At 43.0% G+C, this 26410-nt stretch overlaps 1 protein-coding gene across 9 annotated transcripts in view; it reads left to right on the forward strand.

The window, feature by feature from the left end:
* The window catches only part of LOC117417980 (C-Jun-amino-terminal kinase-interacting protein 3-like), a 119799-nt gene that overhangs the window by 86584 nt on the left and 6805 nt on the right, over positions 1-26410 (forward strand). For 6 of the 9 annotated variants that reach the window (XM_059035659.1, XM_059035660.1, XM_059035664.1 and 3 more), the window contains 9 exons: positions 5792-5990; positions 8225-8350; positions 8724-8804; positions 10187-10254; positions 10786-10934; positions 11588-11759; positions 16848-16961; positions 19326-19364; positions 24893-25072. In XM_059035659.1, the coding sequence (XP_058891642.1) occupies positions 5792-5990; positions 8225-8350; positions 8724-8804; positions 10187-10254; positions 10786-10934; positions 11588-11759; positions 16848-16961; positions 19326-19364; positions 24893-25072 (1128 nt within the window). The remainder of the gene's footprint in view (positions 1-5791; positions 5991-8224; positions 8351-8723; positions 8805-10186; positions 10255-10785; positions 10935-11587; positions 11760-16847; positions 16962-19325; positions 19365-24892; positions 25073-26410) is intronic. The other 3 variants (XM_059035662.1, XM_059035666.1, XM_059035665.1) reach the window with 2 other exon arrangements.

Below are 26410 nucleotides of genomic sequence, written 5' to 3' on the forward strand. Positions count from 1 at the left end.
AGCATGGTGGAGGTTCCTTGCAAGTTTGGGGCTGCATTTCTGCAAATGGAGTTGGGGATTTGGTCAGAATTAATGGTCTCCTCAATGCTGAGAAGTACAGGCAGATACTTATCCATCATGCAATACCATCAGGGAGGCATCTGATTGGCCCCAAATTATATTCTGCAGCATGACAATGACCCCAAACATACAGCGAAAGTCATCAAGAACTATCTTCAGCGTAAAGAAGAACAAGGAGTCCCTGGAAGTGATGGTATGGCCCCCACAGAGCCCTGATCTCAACATCATCGAGTCTGTCTGGGATTACATGAAGAGAGAGAAGCAACTGAGGCTGCCTAAATCCACAGAAGAACTGTGGTTAGTTCTTCAAGATGTTTGGGCCAACCTACCTGCCGAGTTCCTTCAAAAACTGTGTTGCAAGTGTACCTAGAAGAATTGATGCTGTTCTGAAGGCAAAAGGGTGGTCACACCAAATATTGATTTGATGTAGATTTTTCTTCTGTTCACTCACTTTGCATTTTGTTAACTGATAAATATAAACTATTAACATGTCTATTTTTGAAAGCATTCCTACTTTACAGCATTTTTTCACACCTGCCTAAAACTTTTCCACAGTACTGTATATATATATAGTAAAACTCAGAACTTGTTTTGCTGTACCGTTTTAAGTTTACTATTTCAGTTGAAAAGGAAAAGTTCAACTACACTTAGACCGTTCGAAACATCAGTGTAATGACATTACTAAATAACACCAAGCTACAGTGAATTAAAAAATGAAAGCTTTTTTTTGTTGTTGACTTAAAATAAAGTGTTTTGGATTTACATTGTTTAATGATGGAATTCTGATTTATCTCTGTCCATCCATTTGCCTTTCTTCGTAACATTACTGTGCTCTCAGGCTGTATACAAATTTGACAGCTGGGGTCTTTAAACTACGCGCCACGTATGTTTTGCTTCTCATTGGTTAGTTTCCCTAGTTATGGCACATGCAGCTCCAGGATCGGATCAAGATTACGGATTGGTGGAGCCAGATCCAGATCCGCTTAGTAAAACACCTTTGCATGATCCGGTTCCAGTGATCCCGGATCCATCCCATTTTTTGATCTCGTTAGTACAACTGCCCCCTGATGGGTTACTTGATGCATTATAAAATCAAACGATCATTTAATGATGGACTATTTTCTTAAATTTAATAGTGAGATATCTATTCATACCAACTCTAAAACACACTTAATTCAAGGATACCATTTGGTGAACTACAATGAGCTATGTTGTGTTCCCTATCAAGTATGAAATGTAACCGTTACCTAACGGGTATTTAACCTAAAGACCTTGATAACCTGAATCAGATATGTCAAAGCAGCCCACGTTAGTGCCTGTGACGCAGTCGTGTCTGCCCCCGAGGGTATAACTGGACTGCAGACACAGACATCGTCATCATTTTTCCTTTCATCCGACCTGAACGGAAGAGTCTATGAACAGATAAGTGTCAAGTTACTTATATCTGCTTATACGCTTGTGTAAATACACAAATTAATGTGATTTATTGTTACATACTTAAAGTATTACTACTTACACGTATTGTGCACTCAGCCGTGGTTTTTGTTAAGTCCCTCAGCGGCCTTGTGCCTCGTGTGAAGCATGCAGCTCCATCGCCCCTCTTCCCCAGGATCGAACAACCTTAATGTTTCTCTCTCAGGCTGCTAACTTCGTTTTAAGTTTAAAAATAAAATGTTCGTTTTTTGTTACTAAAATTGTTTAAAATTAACGGTAATTGAGTTTTCACTGTTTTGTGTGAAAAATATGTTTCTTGGTGTGCATTTTTCTGTTTTTTCCACAGAAATCTGAACATAGCTGCTGTGCTCAGCAGTCCTATATTTGACCGAGACACGTACTTCGGCCTAAACTGCTTGCAGTTTCTCCTACAATGTCTTGTTGCCACATTAGTTCTGCTTGCAGAATTATTGTGATGACTGTTAGGGCTCTAATAATAGGGTTTCCTCACTTTTCAGACTGTTGGATTAATCAAAAGCGCTATAGGTGGGCACCCCTATAGATCGCTCCCATGGTAACTGTAGGTCCAGGCCTGCTTCTGTTCCCGCCAGTACTCTGTACATCGAACAAGGTTACCATCCCTATTCACTAGCAGTTGCTGGGCTCAGCTGTGCTTCACGTCTCGCTGTCCGCAGTCCCTCCTGCAGTGTTTAGTTGCTGCCCTGGTCTCTGCTTGCAGTGCCATTGTGAAGACTGTCAGTGCTCTGACAGTAGGCTTCCATCAGTCTTAGGGCTGTGTCGGTTTGCCAGAAGCGCTATAAGTGGGCACCCCTGTATATTGCTTCTGCAGTAACTGGGTCACAGACCTGCCCTTTTCCGACCCGGTACATGTACAGAACAGCGAATGATGTTACTGCACCGGGGTACCCTAACTGTACTGTTACGAGTGTACCACCGAACCGGACCGGGTGTTACCACCGTACCATATTGGGGGTACCACCACCGAGTGACGTTCCACCACTGGGGTGTACCACCGAACCATACCATACCAGGGGTACCACCACAGAGTGGCATACCACCACCGAGTGTACCACTGAACCATACCGTACCGAGTTGTACCACCACCGAGTGGCATATCACCACCGAGTGTACCACTTAACCATACCGTACCAAGTTCACCCGAACTGTACTGAGTGTACCACCACCGAGTGGTGTATCACACTGAGTGTACCACCACCGTACCGTGACAAGGGTACTGTACAGTACAGCACTAGTGCTGAGGCACCATGCGGCTGTTTAACCAATGGGTTAATCTTGGTTCATTTTACTGTCTGCTCGGTTGCAAGGTGCTGTGTACTGCGCCTGCAACAAAGTACTGTATACAAGCGGCGGCTTGAGCAGATTGAGGCAGCAGTGGTTACAGTGTGCACGCTTGCTGCTTGCGTAATGCCAGGGTTTTACCTGTGTCACATTTTGCAAGGCCAATTTCCTAATAGAGCAGTGGTGGCCAATACGGGATCACAAAAGATTTTTGGTGGATCTCGGGACAAATCAGAACAAACACTAACATATAAGCATACAACAGTAAGACATCTTGAGTTATTTGAGACTATAGCAAAATAAATAAATAATAATCAATAATTAATAAATAGATTGGTTGCAAGAGTAACCAAGACACAAAAGCAGAGCACATCTGTTGAGCTGGAAGATAACGTTTTATTTATTTTATTTACTATTGAAAAGTCACCTTGGATAAAGGTAGCACCTAAATAATAATAATAATAATAATAATAATATGCTGTGATAAAGTCTCTATAAGTTGCATCATGAGAGTAATAAAATGCAACTAAATTGAGGAATACAAAGTTATTTATGAATAGCTTCAGCATAAAAAGATAATAAATGCAATGCGAAGGATAATCTCTGAAGACAATATTTAAACATTTGCATTCGGTAATGGTTACATTTCCATTTCAGAGAACCAGGGTTATGATGATAACCTAACGTTCAGACTGTTGTGTTTGCAATGCGGTCAGTGCTGTTGTGGTTGCTGGGTTTACATGTTGCCTGATGTCGTGCTTGGTGTTGCCGGGAAGGGTGATGCCATGAGTGAGTGAGAGGTGTGTGTACGACAGAAACGCCATCTTAAGTATTATACAGTATGCAGCACAATAAACAAGCTCTGTGGTTAATCTGCAACAACACTGTTTCGTGTCAGTGTTGTACGATACAACAGCGTAATTGAGGTTGTATCTTTGTAAATGCATATTTATTTGATTGATTTTTTCCTCAAATTGAGGGTGGTAAATTTGGGCTGCGGCTTAAATATGAGGGCATCTTAAATTTGAAGGAATACGGTACTTTAAAGCCCTGCTTACAAATTCCATGGCCTTTTGATGTGAAGCGGAAATAGTCAATTTTTGAGGACGACCCTACTCCCTCGCATATGTCCCCCGCAGTGCACCTGGATTTTCTTTTCAAAGTACACTCATCCTGGGGTCAACCGACTGGTTGTGGAGACTTTGTATAGCTTCCATGACACAGGGAAACCCCGCTTGGCTGAGTTCCCTGTGGTGGATGCGGCCATCGCTGCTTTGGTGCAGGCGCCCAAATTAGCGCTCCTTAATAAGGACGCTACCTGCCCAAATAAACAGTGTCGGGTTATCCTAAAGTGGGCTTACTTGGCGCGTTCGCCGCACGGCTGGGTGACTATAACAGTATTTTGGTAGCTTACCAGAACCACAGAGCCACATCGCAACAGCTAGATGAGCTGCAGCTTGTTAATAAGAACCTGCTCCGTATCTCGAAGCTGAACGGACAGCCGGTGGGCAGTAATCTTGAGGGATAGTAGCTGCAAGACGACAGCTATGGCTCTCCCAGGCACAAGTGGCTGACAGAGATAAAGCGCTGCCTTTGGATTCACCCATTACACTTGGGCATACTTTTGGACCCGTGGTAGATGAGATGCTACAACGATCTCAGCGCACAAGAGAGTCCACAAAGGAGCTGGTGCACCTGCTTCCCAAGCGGCCTCCCCTAGTGCACAAACCAGTGACAAACTGCCAGCCAAGGCCCCAGCAGCCTCACAGACCGGCACAGCTGGCTGCCACGTCCAGGTGGGGTTTTCATAACTGGCCCATGGCTGCACACCGGGGAAACTTAACAAGTTCTACCATCAGGCACACAGACAAAAGCCTCAGGCTAAGCCTCAAGCCAAGCAACAGCCCCTAGCAATTTGCTGCCACAGGCCCAGGGCCCCTCTTCAGGGAGTCACCTGGAGTATTGGCGTCAATGCACCACAGACACCTGGGTGCTCAATACTGTACAGACTGGCTATTCTCTATAATTCAAGCATGGTCTCCCTCCCTTTTGGGGCGTGACTACAAGGTTAGTCACAGACCCGCGAGGCGCGGTGGTGTTGTCTCAGGAGGGTGACAATCCCTGCTACAAAAACGGGCCATTTGCACGGTACATCCTCTTCATTTGGAAGAAGGTTTCTACGCCAGGGTCTTTAGGTTAAATACCCATTAGGTAATGGTTTCATTTCTATTTCAGGGAACCAGGGTTATGATAATATCCTAACGTTTTCAGTCTTGTATCCCAATACAACCAATAAATACCTTTTGTTCTGATACAACATATTATGTACAGAGAGTGTCACCATTCATCAATACACAATTAATCGTTACACCCCTATTCTTTAAATAACAATATGTATTGTCAGTGTCCACAAACTATTGCATAAGATGTTATATTAAGAAGACTAGTTGAAACATTTGTCAATTTACTCGTTTCTTTTAGTATTTATGGTTTGTAGTGTTTGAAGTCATAATTCCATAGATCTTATCTATTGTGCACTTCCATTTATTATATAGGTCTCACTTGTGTGTTTATTAAAACATGATATTTGGTACTGCACTTAGTTAAAGAAATCTCTCTTTGCAAGCCATGCTTTCAGTTAGTGTTGCACTTGCTTGGTCAACGTGAGGGTGAAGCAAAACCCCAACCATTTCAATGCCTTATTTCCTGTCATTAACCACCCAGCTGCCCTGTGTTTCTTTAAAAACTGCACATTTGAGACTAATGTAGCTAATGGAAGTGCAAGAAGGTCAGATTTATAGAATTATTTTGATGTAATCAGTATAGTTATTAAGATAAAACTATAAGATAAACTGTAAGACAAGCAGAATGTTTTGGCTAGTGTCTTCTTCAGTGTACCAAGTTGATCTTATGCAATTAACAGCAAAACAATAAATTACAATTTCATGCATTGAAGTTCATTTTTACCCCATGGCAGTATCCTCTCCCCCTGTAGCTCCGATCAGCAATGGCAAACTGAACCCGTCCCAGTCTGCAGAGGAGGCTACTGAAGCCACGGAGGTGTCGGAGCCAGCAGCCAGCGAGACGGTGCCGGTGTCAGCACGGCCCGGTCCATTCACAGAGCACATCTTCACTGACCTGGAGTCAACCAGTTCAAGGGAGCACGCGCAGGACAGGTAGGGAGAGCTCCACACTGTGTGTGGGTGTAGAGAGCGCTCCACACTGTGTGTGGGTGTAGAGAGCGCTCCACTCTGTGTGTGGGTGTGGGGAGCGCTCCACACTGTGTGTGGGTGTAGAGAGCGCTCCACACTGTATGTGGGTGGAGGGAGCGCTCCACACTGTGTGTGGGTGTGGGGAGCGCTCCACACTGTGTGTGGATGTAGAGAGTGCTCCACACTATGTGTGGGTGTGGGGAGAGCTCCACACTGTGCGTGGGTGTGGGGAGAGCTCCACACTGTGTGTGGGTGTAGAGAGTGCTCCACACTATGTGTGGGTATAGAGAGCGCTCCACACTCTGTGTGGGTGTAGAGAGCGCTCCACACTGTGTGTGGGTGTGGGGGTGCACCACACTGTGTGTGGGTGTAGAGAGTGCTCCACACTATGTGTGGATATAGAGAGTGCTCCACACTGTGTGTGGGTATAGGGAGAGCTTCAAACTGTGTGTGGGTGGAGGGAGTGCTCCACACTGTGTGTGGGTATAGGGAGAGCTTCAAACTGTATGTGGGTAGAGGGAGCGCTCCACACTGTGTGTGGGTGTGGGGGTGCGCCACACTGTGTGTGGATGTAGAGAGTGCTCCACACTATGTGTGGGTATAGAGAGTGCTCCACACTGTGTGTGGGTATAGGGAGAGCTTCAAACTGTGTGTGGGTGGAGGGAGTGCTCCACACTGTGTGTGGGTATAGGGAGAGCTTCAAACTGTGTGTGGGTGGAGGGAGTGCTCCACACTGTGTGTGGGTATAGGGAGAGCTTCAAACTGTATGTGGGTGTAGAGAGTGCTTCACACTGTGTGTGGGTATAGGGAGAGCTTCAAACTGTATGTGGGTGGAGGGAGCGCTCCACACTGTGCGTGGGTGTGTTCCACACTGTGTGTGGGTGTGGAGAGCTCTCCACGCTGTGTGCCACGGCTGGGGCGGGGAGGGGCGGTCAGGTCGAGAGGTGAGGGGACAAAGGGAGTAGAGGCAGGAGGTGAGGGAGAAGAAGAGGGTAGAGGTAGTCGAGTCTACAGAGAGTTGGGAGAAGGAGTCAATAGAGGGGAGGTGCGAGACAGCAGCAGAGGAAAAGACAGAGGGCGAGAGAGAACGGATTTTTCGACGGAAAGTGACAGAGGGGGTCGGCGGAGTAGGAAGGGATGGGAGCGACAGAGAAGAGGAAATAAAGTACTGATCAGAGATATTGAGAGGAGTGACCAAGAGGGCGGTTTGCGGCAACTGCACCGAGAAGGACATAAAAAAGTTGTTTAAAATCGCTAATATACAATGACACGTATTACTATTGGATGCCTGTTTAAAATACAAAATTAAAACCCTGATTAGCCTCCAAAATATTTGACAAGTAGCTAGTCACTTTGCAATAAAAAAATAAAGAAAAAAAACGATCACATTATTAATCTAAAAATGTCTGTGAACCGACTGGTGGAGAAATATATACTATGACAATCATTGTGTTTTTAACCATATGAACATGACGAATGAAAATTTACTATCCATAAAATAAATTTTATGTGCTTCATGGTAATAGTTACTGTATGTGTAATTTGTTCAGAGAATGATTCTTCCTGCAACTTTTCCACGTAGTCTAATGCTATGAAGTGATTTAGTAAGTGGTTTAAACCAGGGGCGTAGCGTTCGCTGAGGCAGCCGGTAAACATCGGCTCTGTACATTGTTGAAAGTAAAAAAGTAAAAAAAAATTATAAAGTAACAGATGCACAAGCAAATAAGCAGATATAACTAATGATTAATTCAAATGTTTTGCTTTGCTTTGGACATAAAATGTTAACAGTAATGAACAACCATAGTTCAGATAGAAATTACTTCTGTTAAAATATAGTATTTTTTATTATTATTACAATGTTAAAGGGACATCCGATGTGGACGCACGCATATTCTTTTCAGTTGTTAAAAACTCATGTCCTTTGTATTTATTTTTTTATAATCGGAAGTGTTCTAATTTGTATATAAGTTGTGCCTTTTTGTTTACTGTTATGACAAGACGGGATGGGACGGGAATGAAAAAAATATATATGTACGGAACAGTACGCGATGGGATGGGACAGGAACATTTTTAATGGGACAGGATGGGACGGAACTCAAGTTTCATTCCTGTGTCACTCTGTATTGTGGATTGCCTGTAAACATGTGTGTGGATGCCTTCTCTAGTGTTTAAACAAGTACTTTACACTGTGTCTGCAGGGAGGCAGGGCAGACCAAGGAGGAGTCCAGCACAGCAACATCACAAGAGCCAGAGGAGGCAGGGGAGGAGCCTGGTGCAGTCACAAGCTCCGCCCCCACCATGTGGCTCGGGGCTCAGAACGGCTGGTAAGAGAGGGGGCAGCTTCAATCCTGGGAATACCCTCGGAGATCAGGGTGTTTAGAATGGATGGTGAACTGTTTTCCAGTATTGCACGATTTATGAGATCTGACATGAGAGATAGATACCCCTTATGGTTAATTTGTTTGTGGAAATTCATTAAGAAGCTAAATAAATAAACTGTTACCTAGTTTACTTTTTTAAATAATACAAATCCTTTGGTGTTAACTTGCCACAAGAACCTTCAGTAGTAATGCCACCCCCCTATTACAGCCACATTGTGCTGGTTCCTTGACTGGCCTCAGTACAGAGGGTTCCCTGTACCAACACTAAGGCTAAGCTTGTACAGGACTTATCATGCTCTCTTCCTGTTCTCTATAGGCTCTATGTTCACTCTGCTGTGTCCAATTGGAAGAAATGCCTGCACTCAATCAAGCTGAAGGACTCTGTTCTCAGCCTGGTGTAAGTACGCGTGCTCTCATTCTGGAAGCTGCGCTAGGAAAGCATCTGCTGTGTGTACAATAAGCTGGGGGTCCCCGGGTGTCTCCCCCAGGAAAAGCACAGCCACACGGTGTGCAGGGTGAGTCATACAGTCAGGGGAGGGCATGTTCCTGGCTGTTCCGGAGAGAGAGTCGCATTGGCCCAGGCGCTCCTGTGGGTTAGGGAGGCAAACCTGGAAGGGACTGTTTCTCCTCATCATGCGACTATGCACCCTACTGGCCAGGCACCTGGAGAGCTCAAGCAGACACCAGCAGAGCTGGCCTTTTGTCCTCCAGAGTTCCTGGGTGTAAAGAGGCGATTGGCTTGGTTGTGTGATCGGAGGACACCCAATGACCTTCAACTGTAGCTGTTGGGGGAATATAAATGAACATTCTGAATTGGGGAGCAAATATAGGGTAACATAATAGTCCTGGGTTTCAGAACTACCTTCAGTTCAGAATAGTATCAGGAGACAAGAGTTTGATGTTGAAAAAAAATAGTCCCTCCCTTAAGTATTTGTAGACCTACAGACTTACAGGTGTGCCATGTGTGACTTATTCAAGCTGTTATGTGAAGTGCGATCAGTTAATTCGGAACACATTTACCAGGGGCCTGATTGTCATATCAGTAATATTTCCTCAGCTCATGACATTGAGTCCTGGGAACACCCTAGTTGCCCTTCTCTTTACCTTCTCAAGTGCAACAGTGTCTTTTTTGTTGTGAGGTGACTGTAACTGCATACAGTATTCTAGATGGGGTCTAACTAGAGCATTGTATAACCTAGACTTGTATTCCACACTTTTTTGCAATGTAGCCTAACATTCTATTTGCCTTTTTAAATGCCTCACCACACTGGCGAGATACATTTAATTATCCACCATAACCTTCAGATCCTTTTCAAAGTCTTCATTCCCTATTTCCGTCCCGTTCATGTTATACATATAACTTTTATTTCTACACCCAATATGTAGTAGTTAGAGAGAAGGTCAGATTCCCCTTGAATTAACTGGAGTCCACTACTGGTATCATTTTCAAATTTAACAATCTTGCAATGTGTATCTTGGTCCAACTCATTTATATAAAAGAGGGACAGTAAGGGTCCAAGTGCAGACCCTTGTGGTACCACACTAATTACACACAGTTACACTCTGTTTTAACCAGTTTATTATATTATGGAAAAGATGGATATTGTACATGTCTGGGGTTAGTGCTCAGACTTGGTTTGGACATTCTTTAGCACAAGCCCTTGATGCGTCTGGATGTGGGTTGTGGTGACAGGCTCCCTGATTGCTGGGTTAGAGCTCCTCACTGCTGGCCTCTAGGAGCTGATGACTAGGAGCTGATGAATCTTTCTTCTGTTTCAGACACGTGAAGGGCCGTGTGCTGGTGGCATTAGCAGACGGGACATTGGCTATCTTCCACAGAGCTGAAGGTAACAATTGCTAGTGGGAATCTTACAGGCAGACCTGTGGAGGACTCTGCTTGGCTTTTCTCAGTTGCGATAGTTGGGAGGAAAAACCCACAAAATGGGATTTGCTTCTACTCAGCATTGTTACCAAGATCTGAAAATATCACCAAGGCTTTAGCCCATCAATGCTCATCCGGTTCCTAGTAGCTGATTGATCTTCAAACTTTGTCAAGTTGGGTCTTAAAGGATCCCAGTGATTTAGCATCAACAACATAACTAGGTAACCCATTCCATACCCTCACCACTCTGTGAAGAAGTGCCTCCTTCCCTCTGGCCTTCCAACTGTGTCCTCTGAACCTGGTTTCTGCACTTAAAATAGTGTCTAGGGTTAACTTTATCAACCCCTTTTAAGATTTTAAAGACTTCAATCAAGCCAACTGTAATTTTTTGTTCCAGAATAAATAGATTCAGTTATTTCAGTCTGTCTTCACAGCTCATTCCTTTAGTCCTAGACGTTATCCAATGTGTTGACTGGCTGTGTCTTTCTTCCGGCAGACAGACAGTGGGACCTCAGTAACTACCACCTGATGGACCTGGGCAGGCCTCATCACTCCATCCGCTGCATGGCCATGGTCCACGACAGGGTGTGGTGCGGCTACAAGAACAAGATCCACGTCATCCAGCCCAAGACCATGCAGATTGAGGTGAGTGTGGGCGGCTTTGGGTGATTTCCAGGCTGATCTACTCTCAGAGATCTACTCTGACTACCTGCACAGGACCAAACTTCATAAAAAAGTCTATGGTATTGCCACAGCTTTATGTGATATCTACAAAGTAGGGGGTGGGGGCAAGTTATGCAAAAAAGGGTCAGCTCTGTAAAGATGTAATAGTAAACTCCTGGCTAACTTAAACAAGATATATGTGGGGTAAACACTTTTTTATTCATGTTATAGCTTAAGAATTGGATTGCACACATGAAACATGCATTTTAGCTTAGTTTTATCTTCAAAATATACAAAAAAATATATCTCTGGAAAAGTTGTGTCCCTTTAAGGCTGGGTGAGGAGTTGCAGCAGACAGCTATCACAGTGTGTCTCACGGTAAAGCACACAAACACCTGCTCACCTTCAGTTCCAAGGAGACCAGTCATCCCTCTTGCATACACATGGTTCAATTGACAATCTGATACCCAATTTAACCTGACCACATTCTTACAGGATCCAATCAGGTCAGACTTAACCCAGTCCAACCACATTCTCACTTACAGTAGTTGGCTTGCCTACCTGTTAAATGCCCTAAAACAAATATAGATGTTTCTTTGCTGCTGGCTTCTCAAGGTGTGTCTCTCTCCTGATAGAAATCGTTCGACGCTCACCCGCGGCGGGAGAGCCAGGTCCGGCAGCTGGCGTGGATCGGGGACGGGGTGTGGGTGTCGATTCGCCTGGATTCCACGCTGCGGCTCTACCACGCTCTCACGCACCAGCACCTGCAGGACGTGGACATCGAGCCCTACGTCAGCAAGATGCTGGGTAAGCTGCTCAAGCTAAACCGAATCCCTCGATATTCTCACAAGCTTAACCACACAGCTGCTTATCCCACGATTTCCACTTGGAGCGCATGCAAGTCCAAATTTGTCACTTCCGTGAGAATAGCGTGCTGGGGGTTTATATGTGTATCTGCAAAGTTTAACACACCTTTTTTTGACATGGTACACTAAATAAATAAGCAGACTACATAGTACTATAGTCTGCAGTTTTGTTTTTCGCTGGCAGATGGCAGCAGTCCCTAAGAAATGTGCTTGACAGACCGGCCCATCCATAGATGAGCAGTAAAAAATAGATGGTCGCATTTGCGAGTAAAAAATGGATGCTTACTACAGCAAATGAGATGAGGGTATTTATGTGTTTGTTGATGTTACAAGGGGGTGTAAGGAACTGATTTATTCTGCTGATGAAGTACACCTCACAGATAATAATGCATATAACAGCGATACACATGACTACCCGAAACTGTGGAAGATAGAAAGAAAGTTTACCACATCAATCACCCTGTATAACATGAGACGATTGTATATGTACTAGACAAAGATGTTAGCATTGATGAGAGTTTGAAGGGTGTCTGCTTTGAAATCTATAGCAGAAAAAATAATTTCTAAAAAGTGATTTGACTTTTTCTTGCACTGTTGTTATAATGCTGCAATTGTAAAAAACAAAAAAAAATTATGTTCCCTTTCAAGTAGGGAATATTAACCATTACATTTCCCCTTTGACACCTGAACCTGAAACTTTATACCAAAGACTTCTCATCAGAGCAGTGTGATACAGCTGCTGCTCCTCCCCCGAGAGCCTAAAGGAGCTGCGAGTACTGACAGCGATGCCATTTCCCTTTCCAGCTGAGCCTGAATACTTGAGAGAGCGTTTGATTTATATTTATTACCTTTCTAATGACTTTTTCTTCACATTTTCAAATGTTGAATTAATATATTGAATCGATGAAGTTAAATTGTTTAATTCTAGCTTTTCTTGTGTTTTCAGCCGAGTGCTAGTAAAGTCCCGCTGTGGCCTATTGCCCTGCGGGAAGCCTGCGGCTCAAGTGCCGTCCATCCTGGGATCCTTAGCACTCCTTCGGGTGTGCAATATTCTACTCCTTGGAGTTTAAAAAAAAAAATATATATATATATATATATATATATATATATATATATATATAATTTTATTTCTCTTCCAACCATTCGCTTCACGTTCCGGTTGTGTAAATTATATTGTATATTATTTCTATATTGTTATAATATATTAATTTGTGTTTCTTTCTCTCGCTCTTTTTCTTACAGAGTAAGGATTGAAACGAAACCAAGCAGCTACTGTGGGCGTGCCTACTTTAGCAGCTTGATACTGTATTAGTGTCGCTATCAGCACACTTTTACAAAGGCTTGTTTACAAGCAGGCTGCTTCCAGTCCTGTGTCTGTACTGACTGGAAGGTTAGCCAGTGGTTGTCTTATAAAGGGGACTCCCCTGTTAATACACGACTAACGGTAACTGCGACACTGTCGTCCCAGCTCCTGGTACCAGTACTGGGACCGAGTTTACCATTCGATACCAAGTGCACTGTGCCGGTACCAAGTGTCGGTACCTAGTGATGTGTCGGTACCGAGTGCACTGTGTCGGTACCGAGCGCTCTGTGTCGGTACCGAGTGTAGGTACTGAGTCGGTACAGAGGGTAGGTAATGAGTGCACTGTCTAGGTACCGAGTGTTGATACCAAGTGCAGCACTACTGTGTATGCTGCACCATTACCATGCCTGGATTCCATGCATGTGTTTCCTGCAAGGCGAAGCTGCCTGCAAAGGGTTCTATTCCAAGTACTTTCTGGTGACAAAACGGGATGGCGGCCTCAGACCGATCCTCGATCTCACAGGTAAACCTGTATCAGAGTCAGAGACGGTTCAAAATGCTGACATCGCAATGGCTGTTGCAGTCCATCAGGCCTATTTTCACATCCCCATAAAACCAGCGCACAGAAAGTACCTGAGGTTCGCTTTTCACAGAACAGTATACCAGTTCTGTGTTATGCCATTTGGCCTCTCCCTAATGCCACGCTTTTTTACGAAATGAGACTGAGGCATTAGGGTCCTCAGCTACCTGGAGGATTGGCTCATTTGCGCTGAGTCTCCAGCACACGAGCACACAGAGCTCATCACCAACCACCTACGTCGGCTGGGCATGAAAGTGGATTATGTAAAGAGCCAGTTAGTGCCCACCCAGATAGTTACCTATCTAGGGATATGCCTGGACTCAGGGCTCATGTTGGCCACACTGTCAGACGACAGTGACCTTCCAGAGGCTTATGGGCCTGATGGCAGCAGCATCAAACACCCTTCCACTGGGTCTCCTGCATATGCGCCCCCTGCAGGCTTGGTTCAACCACACGGCTTGTCAGCCCATGTTGAATCGCAACCTCCTGTTAACAGTGTCTCGGTACTGTCTACAGGCACTCTTTTGGTGGAGACAGCCCGCCCATCTATGCCTAGGCATGGCGCTGGGCTAGCGTCACCAGGCGGGAGGTCGTCACCACAGACGCGTCCAACTCGGGTTGGGGCGGCGTTTGTAATGGACAGGCAGTGCGGGGGGTGTGGCAGCCACCATAGAAGGGTCGCCACATAAATGTTTTAGAGCTGCAGGCAGTGTACCTGTCCTTGCAGAATTTTTTGGAACAGGTTTGGGGGAGACAAGTGCTTGTTCGTACGGACAACATGCCTGTGGTGTCCTACATCAACCACCAGGGTGGTTTGCGATCACCCAGTCTCCACCGTGTGGCCCACAAGCTTCTGCTGTGGGCACAACAGAACTTCCTCTCACTCGGGGCAGTTTTCCTGCCAGAGGGGATCAATTGGGCTGCGGATCTCTTCTCGAAGAGGGATCCCCAGCGGTGCAGAGTGGAGGCTCCATCCCGAAGTCGTGAGCCCTCATTTGGGAGAAATTCGGGAGAGCAGAGGTAGACCTCTTTGCCTCTCAGGAGTCGGCACACTGTTCGCTGTGGTTCTCCATAAGGGGAGACGGGGCACCTCCTGGAGTACATGCACTGGCACATCTGTGGCCAGCGCGTCTACTCTGTGTGCTTCTGGGGAGTCGTCTGGGGTTATCGAACAGGGTGATTGACACCCTGCAAAACTGCAAATATGGGTACAAGTGGGGCGTGTTTCAGGCGTGCTGCTTGTCTCGTCGGTTTAAACCCACAACATGCCCTATGGCAGTTATACTGCAATTGTTACAGGACCTTTTTTTTGATGAGGGGAAAGCCCCCTCTACTTTTTAAAGGTCTAGACAGCCATTTCAGTGTGCCATGTAAAAATAGATTCAGTCTCCCCAGGAGCTCATTTCCTGGTGGGGCAATTTTTGAAAGGCACCCGGCAGCTTAGGCCATCAGTGAAGGATGTAGTTCCTCGATGGAGGTTGAATGCAGTTCTTCATGTACTGATGAAACCTCCGTTTGAGCCCATGCACTCAGCTGAGCTCAAATTTTTGTCTTTCAAGGCAGCTTTCTTGCTTGCAATCAGAGAACTGAATCCCATGATATTCTCATGAGCTTGAGGTGGAATTAGAACTGAATCCCTCGATATTCTCACAAGCATCGCTTGAGGTGAAATTAAGAAAAAACATGGTTAAAAAGGGTTGTATTAAAGTTTGGTGTTGACGAAGGTACAAGCAAAAATGATTCTTTGTTAACAGCCAATCACGGACTTGAGGATTGAAAGTGAGCAGTGCCCACACACAGTGCAGTTCTTGTTTAGAAGTGAAAGTGGCATGCTGGATTTTTTTTTTTTTTAAGTTTAAAGTTTAAGTTTTTTTTTTTTTTTGAGAAACACTGATTTAGAACACAAAATTCCCTGTCACTTTCTGCAGTAAAAGGATGCTACCTTTGTATCACTCTGCCTAATGTTGTGCATCCCTTTAACAAAAGTGGGCGGCGTGTGGCATGACAGGGTTTGTTTTCAACCAATGTTTTTTCAACACGCCAAGTGAGACAGAGTATAGAGGCAGACTTTTAGTAGTTTAAAAGAAGAAGAGGGTACCAAAACCATGGCGGCAGTAGGGAATTAAAAAAAAACAGCTCTTTTGTTTGTTTTTCTATGTTCCCGTTTGAGAAAAAACGGAACTGCTTACCTGGCTGTTTATTGGAATAGCTGAAGATACAGGGAATATGGTTTGATCTCTTTTTGGTTGGTGAGTGGCTGACCAGAGAAACCAAGGAAACTGATCTTCTGGAAACAGGAAAGGGCTGTTTATTTTCTTGCTTTATGTTTGAAGTTTGGAATGCAAGCTAAAGACTGAAGTCTTTTGGACTGTACGGAACTCTTGTACATTATTACTGCTGTGGTGCTGTGTGAATATACAGAACGCCTGCTGACTTGTGTATTGTTTAGCATTATTCCTAATTGTTAAATAATAATTGATTTGAGATACAAGTGTATCTTATTTTTTTGGGGGGGGGGGGGGGGGGGTGCGTGCATATATGTTGTATATGGATGTACCTACTATTAACATATTAACAACCATTCCTAGAGGGGCTCCCGAGTGGCGCATCCAGTAAAGGCGCTCCACGCGGAGTGCAGGATGTGCCCTATAGCCTGGAGATCGCAGGTTCGAATCCAGGCTATGTGACCGGGAGTTCCTAGGGGGCGGCGCACAATTGGCTGAGCGCTGCCCAGGTAGGGAGGGCTTAGGTCGGCAGGGGAATCCACGGCTCACCGCGCATCAGCGACCCCTGTGGCCGATAGGACGCCTGTGGTTCTGCAGTGGAGCCGCCAGATCTGTGTTGTCCTCCGGCACTATAGGTCTGGTGGCATTGCTGTGGATCTGCAGTGCGAAAAATGATGGCTTGGCAGGAGCACGTTTCGGAGGACGCGTGTTCCAGCCTCCGTTTCCTGAGTCGGCGGGGGGGTTGCGAGCGGTGAGCCGAGGATACAGATAATAATTGGGCATACTAAATTGGGGAGAAAACCGGGGTAAAAAATTGGCGACGACTAAATTTAAAAAAAAAACAAAAAAACAAAAAAAAAACATTCCTAGGTCTCTTAGACATGCTTCAGAATTAAACCCCTTCTTCTGATTGATTGGCAGGTACTGGAAAGCTGGGCTTCTCATTTGTGCGAATCACAGCGCTGCTGATCGCAGGGAACCTGCTGTGGGTAGGGACAGGGAACGGAGTGGTGATCTCTATCCCTCTGACTGAGAGTGAGTATCTACTGTATCTACTTTACCCTGTCCTTTAGTGTAATGTGATCTCCACCCCTCTCACTGAGAGTGAGTATCTACTGTACCCTGTCCTTCAGTGTAATGTGATCTCCACCCTTATCACTGAGAGTGAGTACGCACTGTACCCTGTCCTTCAGTGTAATGTGATCTCTATCCCTTTGACTGAGAGTGAGTACGCACTGTACCCTGTCCTTCAGTGAGGAGGCTGTGTGGTCCAGTGCTTAAAGAAACAGGCTCGTAACCAGGAGGTCCCCGGTTCAAATCCCACCTCAGCCACTGACTCATTGTGTGACCCTGAACAAGTCACTTAACCTCCTTGTGCTCCATCTTTCGGGTGAGACATAGTTATAAGTGACTCTGCAGCTGATGCATAGTTTACACACCCTAGTCTCTGTAAGTCGCCTTGGATAAAGACGTCTGCTAAATAAACAAATAATGTGATCTCTATCCCTCTCGTTGAGAGTGAGTATCTACTGTACCCTGTCCTTCAGTGTAATGTGATCTCTATCCCTCTCACTGAGAGTGAGTATCTACTGTACCCTGTCCTTCAGTGTAATGTGATCTCTATCCCTCTCACTGAGAGTGAGTATCTACTGTACCCTGTCCTTCAGTGTAATGTGATCTCTATCCCTCTGACTGAGAGTGAGTACGCACTGTACCCTGTCCTTCAGTGTAATGTGATCTCTATCCCTCTCACTGAGAGTGAGTATCTACTGTACCCTGTCCTTCAGTGTAATGTGATCTCTATCCCTCTGACTGAGAGTGAGTACGCACTGTACCCTGTCCTTTAATGTAATGTGGATGCCTGAGAACTGAGCGGTGAAAGGTGATTAGCAATGTCTCCACAGGATTTGGTCCACTTGAGCTGGATTTCTACCCTACAAAAAAATACACCCATATAAAGTACATTAACAAAATAATTCCAGTAAATCTTACATAATATATATTTCTATCATTTCGTTGGTCTCAGATTTTACATTATGGTAAAGGTGAATGTGATTTTTTAATGGTAATTTATTTCTAGCTGTTAGTGAAGAATATTTATTGAACGCTCCTTGCAGATACTTCAATGCTGTACTTCTGATCAATTTTGCAAGAAATAATTGACACTAAAAACACGTCAGTCACAGGAATCAAGCTGTGATTGGTACTCAAATGTGAGCCAATGCATCTGGCTTCTGGGAGTTTGAGTTCTTTTAAAGAAAGCATTTGTTTAGTTTTATTGTACATTTTGTAGATATATATATATATATATATATATATATATATATATATATATATATATATATATATATATATATATAGATAGATAGATAGATCGATATTTAAAACAATGCGCTCAGGAAGAGTCATAGTCTAAAAAAAATGTTTTACATTACATTGAGCAGACAAGGCTGTGCTATCCCACAGTATGTGAAAGACTGTCCACCGACATTGATTTATTGGAATGTAGTGGGCATGAATGAGGGAGAGTGAGAAAGAAAGCACACCTCAGACAGAATGCACACCCCTGCCTGCCATTCAGTCCTGGGCCTCTCCCGAGCAGATTGTGGTTTTCGGGTGTAGAATTTTGTGAAGAAATTTGCTAGCCACTTAGTCCCAATGTGTTTGATGTAAATGTTACTAGTAACATGCATGCCAGCTGTCTAGCACAGAGTAACACATTGACTTCTAAAACCTCAAAGCTCTCTACAAAGTGTATAAGCATTATTTTTTTCTGAATGGGGGGAAAAAGCTTCCAGTAAAGTTAGAAATAAACAACCCGGACATTAAGCAGCTTGAAAATAGTCTGAAGTAGTTTAGAATTGTAACTGGTGTCCTTTCAGAAAAATAAATACTAACTATTTGGAGCAAAATGCATTGAGAAATGTTTTGCAGATAATTTAGCTGTCTGTTGTCTTAGCTTTCTGTTAATAAGCCTCTCAACCAGGTTGACAGTTTCCTTGCCTCTGATAAACTGTGATAATCTCAATGATCTGACTGCCTGTAACTCACCCTGGATAAGTGGAACTAGAACTGGTAAGTGTTAGTGTTCCACTGTTCATCTGCACATTTCATTCTCACCTCGGACCTATACAGCGGATGGCTTGTTAATCTCCCTAGTATCAAACAGATCTTTACCTGTCTTTATTCTCTTCCACTCCCTCCCCTTTTCTTTCTTGCCCTCTCGATCCACTCCCTCTCTCAACCTTATTTCCCCCTCTCTCCTCTCCCCTCTTCTCTCCCCCTCCCCTCCCCTCTCCCTGCTCGCTCCCCTCTCATCTCTCCTCTCTATCTCTCCTCTCTTCCCCCTCCTCTCCCCTCTCTCCTCTCATCTCCCATCTCCTCTCCTCTCTCCTCTAGCTGTAGTCCTACACCGGGGACAGCTCCTGGGTCTGAGGGGTAAGTCTGAGTGCTCCATTCCTCCTCCTTCCCCCTCCATCACTGCCATGTGTCTCGCATTTCCAGTTTTTTGCTTTATAGCCTGCTTTCACAATAGCCCCCCACTAAGAAAGCAGAACCAGAACTTTGTAACTAAAAAGTACTGTTAAGAATGATAGAAACACTTCTACAGATACCTTAAAGAATAATGTCTCACCTGTTTGGTATCCTATTACAGTCATTATTATGGCAGTGATGTGAATGTTATAACCTGGGCCTCATTTTAACAGAAGGTGTAGTTTCTCTAAAAACATGAATACAACAGTCGATTCCTTCATTTATTAAATTATGATCAAGAGACGTGATGCTATTGTAGTTATTAAGTTTAGTAGAATTGAATCGACTAATGTCAGCAGTTACTAATACAATAGGCCCCGGACTTCCAAAATATAAGCTTGTTTGTGTCAAACACCTTTAAAAATATAATAATTCTGTGAATGGCAGAAAAAAACCCTCATTGTCTGCTTATTGAAGTTCTGCTTTGAATATTCTTTAAATCTTGTATAATATGTGTTTTTATTTTAAGTTGATTTCTCTTTGGTTGTGCTTGTGTTATGCCCTTGGCCAGTAAATTGTTTGTTTCCTGAATATGAACATTTGTATATGGGTCTGAGTTTTATGCATAGAATTTTTGTTTTTTCTTATATTGAAACATTGGGGACTAAAGGGCTAAGGGTGTACACAGGATTCATCATGGTTAAGGGTGTATACAGGATTCCTCATGGTTAAGGGTGTATACAGGATTCCTCATGGTTAAGGGTGTATACAGGATTCACCATGGTTAAGGGTGTTTACAGGATTCATCATGGTTAAGGGTGTTTACAGGATTCCTCATGGTTAAGGGTGTATACAGGATTCACCATGGTTAAGGGTGTATACAGGATTCCTCATGGTTAAGGGTGTATACAGGATTCATCATGGTTAAGGGTGTTTACAGAATTCATCATGGTTAAGGGTGTATACAGGATTCATCATGGTTAAGGGTGTATACAGGATTCATCATGGTTAAGGGTGTATACGGGATTCACCATGGTTAAGGGTGTATACAGGATTCACCATGGTTAAGGGTGTTTACAGGATTCATCATGGTTAAGGGTGTATACAGGATTCATCATGGTTAAGGGTGTATACAGGATTCATCATGGTTAAGGGTGTATACAGGATTCACCATGTAAGGGTGTATACAGGATTCACCATGGTTAAGGGTGTTTACAGGATTCATCATGGTTAAGGGTGTACACAGGATTCATCATGGTTAAGGGTGTACACAGGATTCATCATGGTTAAGGGTGTACACAGGATTCCTCATGGTTAAGGGTGTATACAGGATTCCTCATGGTTAAGGGTGTATACAGGATTCATCATGGTTAAGGGTGTATACAGGATTCCTCATGGTTAAGGGTGTATACAGGATTCCTCATGGTTAAGGGTGTATACAGGATTCACCATGGTTAAGGGTGTATACAGGATTCACCATGGTTAAGGGTGTTTACAGGATTCATCATGGTTAAGGGTGTACACAGGATTCATCATGGTTAAGGGTGTACACAGGATTCATCATGGTTAAGGGTGTACACAGGATTCATCATGGTTAAGGGTGTATACAGGATTCATCATGGTTAAGGGTGTACACAGGATTCATAATGGTTAAGGTTGTTTACAGGATTCATCATGGTTAAGGGTGTACACAGGATTCATCATGGTTAAGGGTGTATACAGGATTCACTAATTATTCTACAATTTAGCATTTCAATATTTAGACACAATTCTTCTATAATAACTCTAGAGAAACATTTTGAATGTGACAACATAATTATTTCTGTTTGTGAAATATCTTGAAATACCTATTTTTAAAATGCAGTAAAATAAGATATTTTTTACTGTGAAAAAAATACAGCCCTAACCTATGTATGTATGTATGTATGTATGTATGTATTATCACATGTGGTGCATTAGCAGGAAACTCTGTGTTTTAATTAGGAATCTCATGACCCTGCAAACAGTGACTGAATGGAGAATAGTCTGAATCTTCAGCAAATTCTTTACTATATTAGTCAGTCTTCAATGCAAAAGTTAAACAAATGAGGTCAATAAAGTTATTGTAGAGCTTTGCTGAAGTGATTGTAGCTGATAAAATAACTCCAGAAATTGTACCTGTTTTGCACTTCCATTAGCTACATAGGTCTCAGAGGTGCAGTTTTGAAAGAAGCACATTTTAAAACATAAACTAAAGTAGGACCTTAGAGATACGAACACCTCAAGAATGGAGGTTGACCGTAACTCTGAAATGTTCGTAACTCTGATAAAAACTGTTATGGTTATTCTTTCAAATGTTTACAGCTGAACATTGACTTAATACAGCTTTACTATGCAGAAGAAAAGTGCTGCTTTTAACCATCTTAATTTAAACGAAACAAGCACTGAACCAGCATCCTTACCTCATCAATCAATAAATAAATAAATTAACTTCCCCTTTATTTTTATATACCGGGTAGTAGTTTATGTTTAACACACTGCTGTATATTATAATTTTAAGTCATTTCTCTATTGCTTCTTTTTTAATGTTCTGTTATCCTTGAAAAAAAAAATGTCAACACAAAAGCCCACCAATTTTAAATGTCCAAATAATAGTGTGAAAAAAAAACAAATATATTTTTTAAGATGTCCTTACTAAAAAAAAAAAAAATGTTGCAGACTAGCCTATTATACTTTATAATTTACATAAAAAAATAAATACAAAAAAAACACTTTCTTGTATAAGTAGCCTACTACAGGATAAACTATGCAGAGTTGAAACAATGTTTAATAGTACTCTGCTTTAGGTTGCTAACAAGCTTTTTTTCTGCCAAGGTGTGCAGCTCTTGAAGCATCATTAGGTTCATCAGTGTGGCTTCAGGCTGTTGTTCAAGCCATTGAAGACAGGTAGTGAAGCACTCTTCTGCTTGCGTATGCAGGATCTTCTTGGTGTTCTCCCCCTGCTCCTCGTCACTGTCTGTGTCACTGTCCGGCTGTGCCATTTCTCACACCAATTCAGTTATCTCAGGGTCGCTTAGAATTGGGGGTCCATTCTCATATCCGCGTTTACCGATTCCTTCTGTTCCTCTGTGGTGATGTCCAAAAGCTGTCGTTCTTCAGAAAAATGTAGGTGATTTATTTCCATCTTTCCATCTGACGGCCAAAGTGAATGCACGACCGCCTCAAAGACTCCGTACCAGTCTCACTCCAGGACTCGGCACACATGTAGACAGCATCATTGATGGTCAGCTGTTTACAAAAATCGGTGTAAGATTAAAACTGCATTGAGTAATAACTGGCGTAAGAGGTTTCGCTTGTACCGACGTTTCATGTTTTCCAGAACGCTTTGGTCCATCGGTTGGATAAAGCTTGTGAAGTTTGGTGGCAAAAACAAACACAGAATGCTTCCATTTTCCTGTCGCTAGCTTTTCTATGTCAGCAAAGCACCAAGGTTTTTTACTTTTGTGAATGAACACCAACGGGAGACGGAAATCCCCACTTGCGTTAGCAATAGCTATTAGCGTGACCCGATCTTTGCTGCATTTGAAATTCTTTGAAAAATATTCACTAAAGGCATTCGAGTCAGCTGACAGAGACTCGTCTTGCATCCCCAAGTGACGTATTCCATGTCGATTTTTGAACTGACAGCCACCCTGTACTTACTTTAAAATGTTCCTCACTTTTGTCTGGATGCATCTCTCGGTAGAGTAACTGCCTTTTCCGTAAGCATCACACCGCTTATAGGAGTGCCTTTTGATTTCTTTTGTGTAAACCACATATGCATTGCCTTATCAAAATCATCAGCAGCAGCTTTGCTTACAATACACCTGCTTTTTACTGCTCGTTGTCTTTGGCCTCTCTCTTATGATTTTTTCCTGGTTTTTCCTAATGTGGGTGACAGTTGATTTCCCTGTACCGTATTCGAAGGCTATGTTGCTGAGGCTAATGCCATTGTCGAGTTTTTGTAATATCTCGAGTTTTGTGTCATTTGAAAGTGTGACACGTTTACGCTTCCCACTGCTTGCCATTTTGTTAAATTGATGTTGGCTTTTTTGTCACTGCTGCTGCCTGATTGCGTACTTCTGATTTCAAATGAGATGTGCGGTTGACCGGTCAGTGCGTAAGTTTGGTGTTCGTATCTCTGAGGTCCTACTGTACTTAAGAAATGTTCGCAGTTTCCATGCATTAGTCTCAGGAAATCCATTACACTTCCTATGTCACTTCACCTCAGCAGTGTCTAGTGGACATGTTACTGGTCAGTCAATAGGGGAAGCTGCTAGTTGGTTAAAAACAGGAAAGAAGCCATCGAAGGGCTGAAGTCAATTTCACCCTCCAGGCAACATTGTCTAAAAACATAGCTTGCAGCATACAGTTCTTTAACCAAGAGTAGCAGATATCATGGTTTCAAATATAAATACAAGTTTACTGTGCATTTGAGACCTGTATAGTGAAAGTTAACACAGTAAGATTTACTGAACTAAGGGGTAGGTTTACTAAAGCGTTGCGCCTTTCATAAACCATTTGCAACGAGTCGGAAGTCTTGAAAGAAATTTACTAGACAAGTGCAATGCTATTTGCAACTTTTTAGGGAATGCTTTGCGGCAGCAGTTTTTCTTTGCGTTTCACCCTTAGATGAATATGTAATTATGGGCGTTCCTGCATAAATTCACAAACATGGAGGTGGAGATAGTGCAGATGAGGGTTCACAGATATTATAATGAGATGTACTAAAGCTGCCGACAATTGCAATCAGTTTGCAATCAATTTGTTAAGAACTTTTGTAAGCATGTTTTAAACAGTCGCAATTGTTGCTGGGATTTCCCAGTCCGCTTTTTCTTGTGCGTTGCCAGTTGTGCTCAATGCATTTTTGAGGTGAACAGCCAAATATCTATTTTTCCCTAAAAGCAGGGTGTACTTACAAGCCTTGAAAACAGCAGCATGATTTATTTTGTGTTACCAAAAAAGTAAAAAGGGAGTGCGCTAGGTGTTCATTTGATTTTACTGCTTTACTGTATACTGTATAGGCGTACTATACAGATTTATATATTTGTTAATAATGTAATGTGCAGCCTACCCAAAACACATTAGTGTTATTTCAGCGCAGTGATTTATACATTTACATTGACCACTATAAATGTATGTGTGTGCAAATTGTATTGTATTTTATTAAACCCGACACTTCCTAACAAAAACAATGTTATTTTGATTCTTACACCCTTCCATGTATAGATGTTATCCTTCGGGCACCGTCTGCTGCAGCAAACCACAACTCAGCTCAACTATTTATTTCAACAGTGACGCTCGACTCTCACAGTAGAGATCTTGCTAAGAAGACGCAACAAATATTTAAATTAGTATATTGCAGCTCTTTTCATTAACATATTTTCTCTTAGTACATACGACAAAATGTATACTTTGCTAAGTGTGACTGGTCCATCTTACTACACCTACCCCTAAGTGTCTTCTTTTTGCAGCCAATAAGACATCTCCTTCCTCCTCGGAGGGCGGCCGGTCGGGAGGAGTGATCCACGTGTATGCCCATGACAGCACGGAGCGCACGGCCGGGAGCTTCATCCCCTACTGCTCCATGGCCCAGGCGCAGCTCTGCTTCCACGGGCACAGGGACGCTGTCAAGTTCTTCGTGTCAGTGCCAGGTACAACACCAGAGAGAGACTACTGAAGAGCACCCAGACCAATCCCAGGGCTTAAAGGAAAGAGCTATGGAGACAGGAAGGACAAACTGACTCTGTTTAGCTTAGAACAAAAAAGAATTAGGGGGGGCATGATTGAAGTCTTTAAAATCTTAAAAGGAGTTGACAAAGTTAATCCTAACCAATACTTTAAACACAGCACAGAAACCAGGACCAGAGGACACAGTTGGAAATTCATCCAAGCTAGATTTAGGACAGAGGGAAAGAGACATGTCTTTACACAGTGGTGAGGGTATGGAATGGGGTTATCTAGTCATGTTGTTGAGGCAGAATCACAGGGATGCTTTAACCCTTCTGCTACGGTGAAGATTTTACCTGTTTGAGGTCTGACTGACATAACTTAACTTTCGGCTTGTTGTATCAAGCTGAGTCTGAAGATTATTAGAGAATAACGTTTTCACTCTATGGTAAAATATACCCTACGATTACCAGTTTGAATGTAAAAAATAAGTTTCAAAATGTACTCAAATTCATTTTTCTTTAGAAATATCCTCATAAGTGTAATTTAGTGATCTGGTACCTAAAAACTGAAAAATGATCAGTGGTAGCCACAACCCTTGGGAACTAGGATCAGAAAGAATTTTATAAATACCGTGTCTGGTTTTCATTTTACACCAAGTTGTTTTACGGGTGCGCAATGTGAAAAAGATTCCCAGCATCTTCCGTAAAAAAGTTATTTCAGGTCAGTAAGAATTCTTGGTTATGTAAAGCAATTTAGTATGCTGTCCGGTAATGCTGAGCTTTAAAATCATGGTATACAGTAATCGAAACCTAAGATACTGAAATGCTGCCCCTCATAATAAAAGGTATCTCTATTGGCTTGGGGCTTTAGTGAAATGCATTTTGATTGGAGAGTCTTCCCTGAAGTTTATCAAATGAATATTTCACTACAGTTAATGTTTTGTTAATTTATTTTTGGGTTTATGAACATTTTGGACAATTTATTATGATTTCTGGTAAAACTAACAACTAAAACTCACTCGTCTAGCTTTCTGTCTATCTGTGACATGGTACCCCTGCCCCTGTGTTGTCATTTAGATGTGTTTTAGTGTGTTTATTTCAGTGTAGGTTGGCCGGTACAAGGTTTGCGTTTCGTCTCTGCCAAACAACATCTCATGAGAATGCATGGGCGGCAACTGATGAGTTATTGACAAATTGACTGTCGACCATGCGTATGATAAGGCCTGTGTAGAATGTGGTCGAGGGATAAACTAGGTAATTGATTGCCAGTTAATCCTTCGACCATGATATAAAAACCAGCATCTTTTGCTGACCAGGGTT

The sequence above is a fragment of the Acipenser ruthenus genome, chromosome 13 (genome assembly GCF_902713425.1).
Source record: "Acipenser ruthenus chromosome 13, fAciRut3.2 maternal haplotype, whole genome shotgun sequence".
NCBI lineage: Eukaryota > Metazoa > Chordata > Actinopteri > Acipenseriformes > Acipenseridae > Acipenser > Acipenser ruthenus.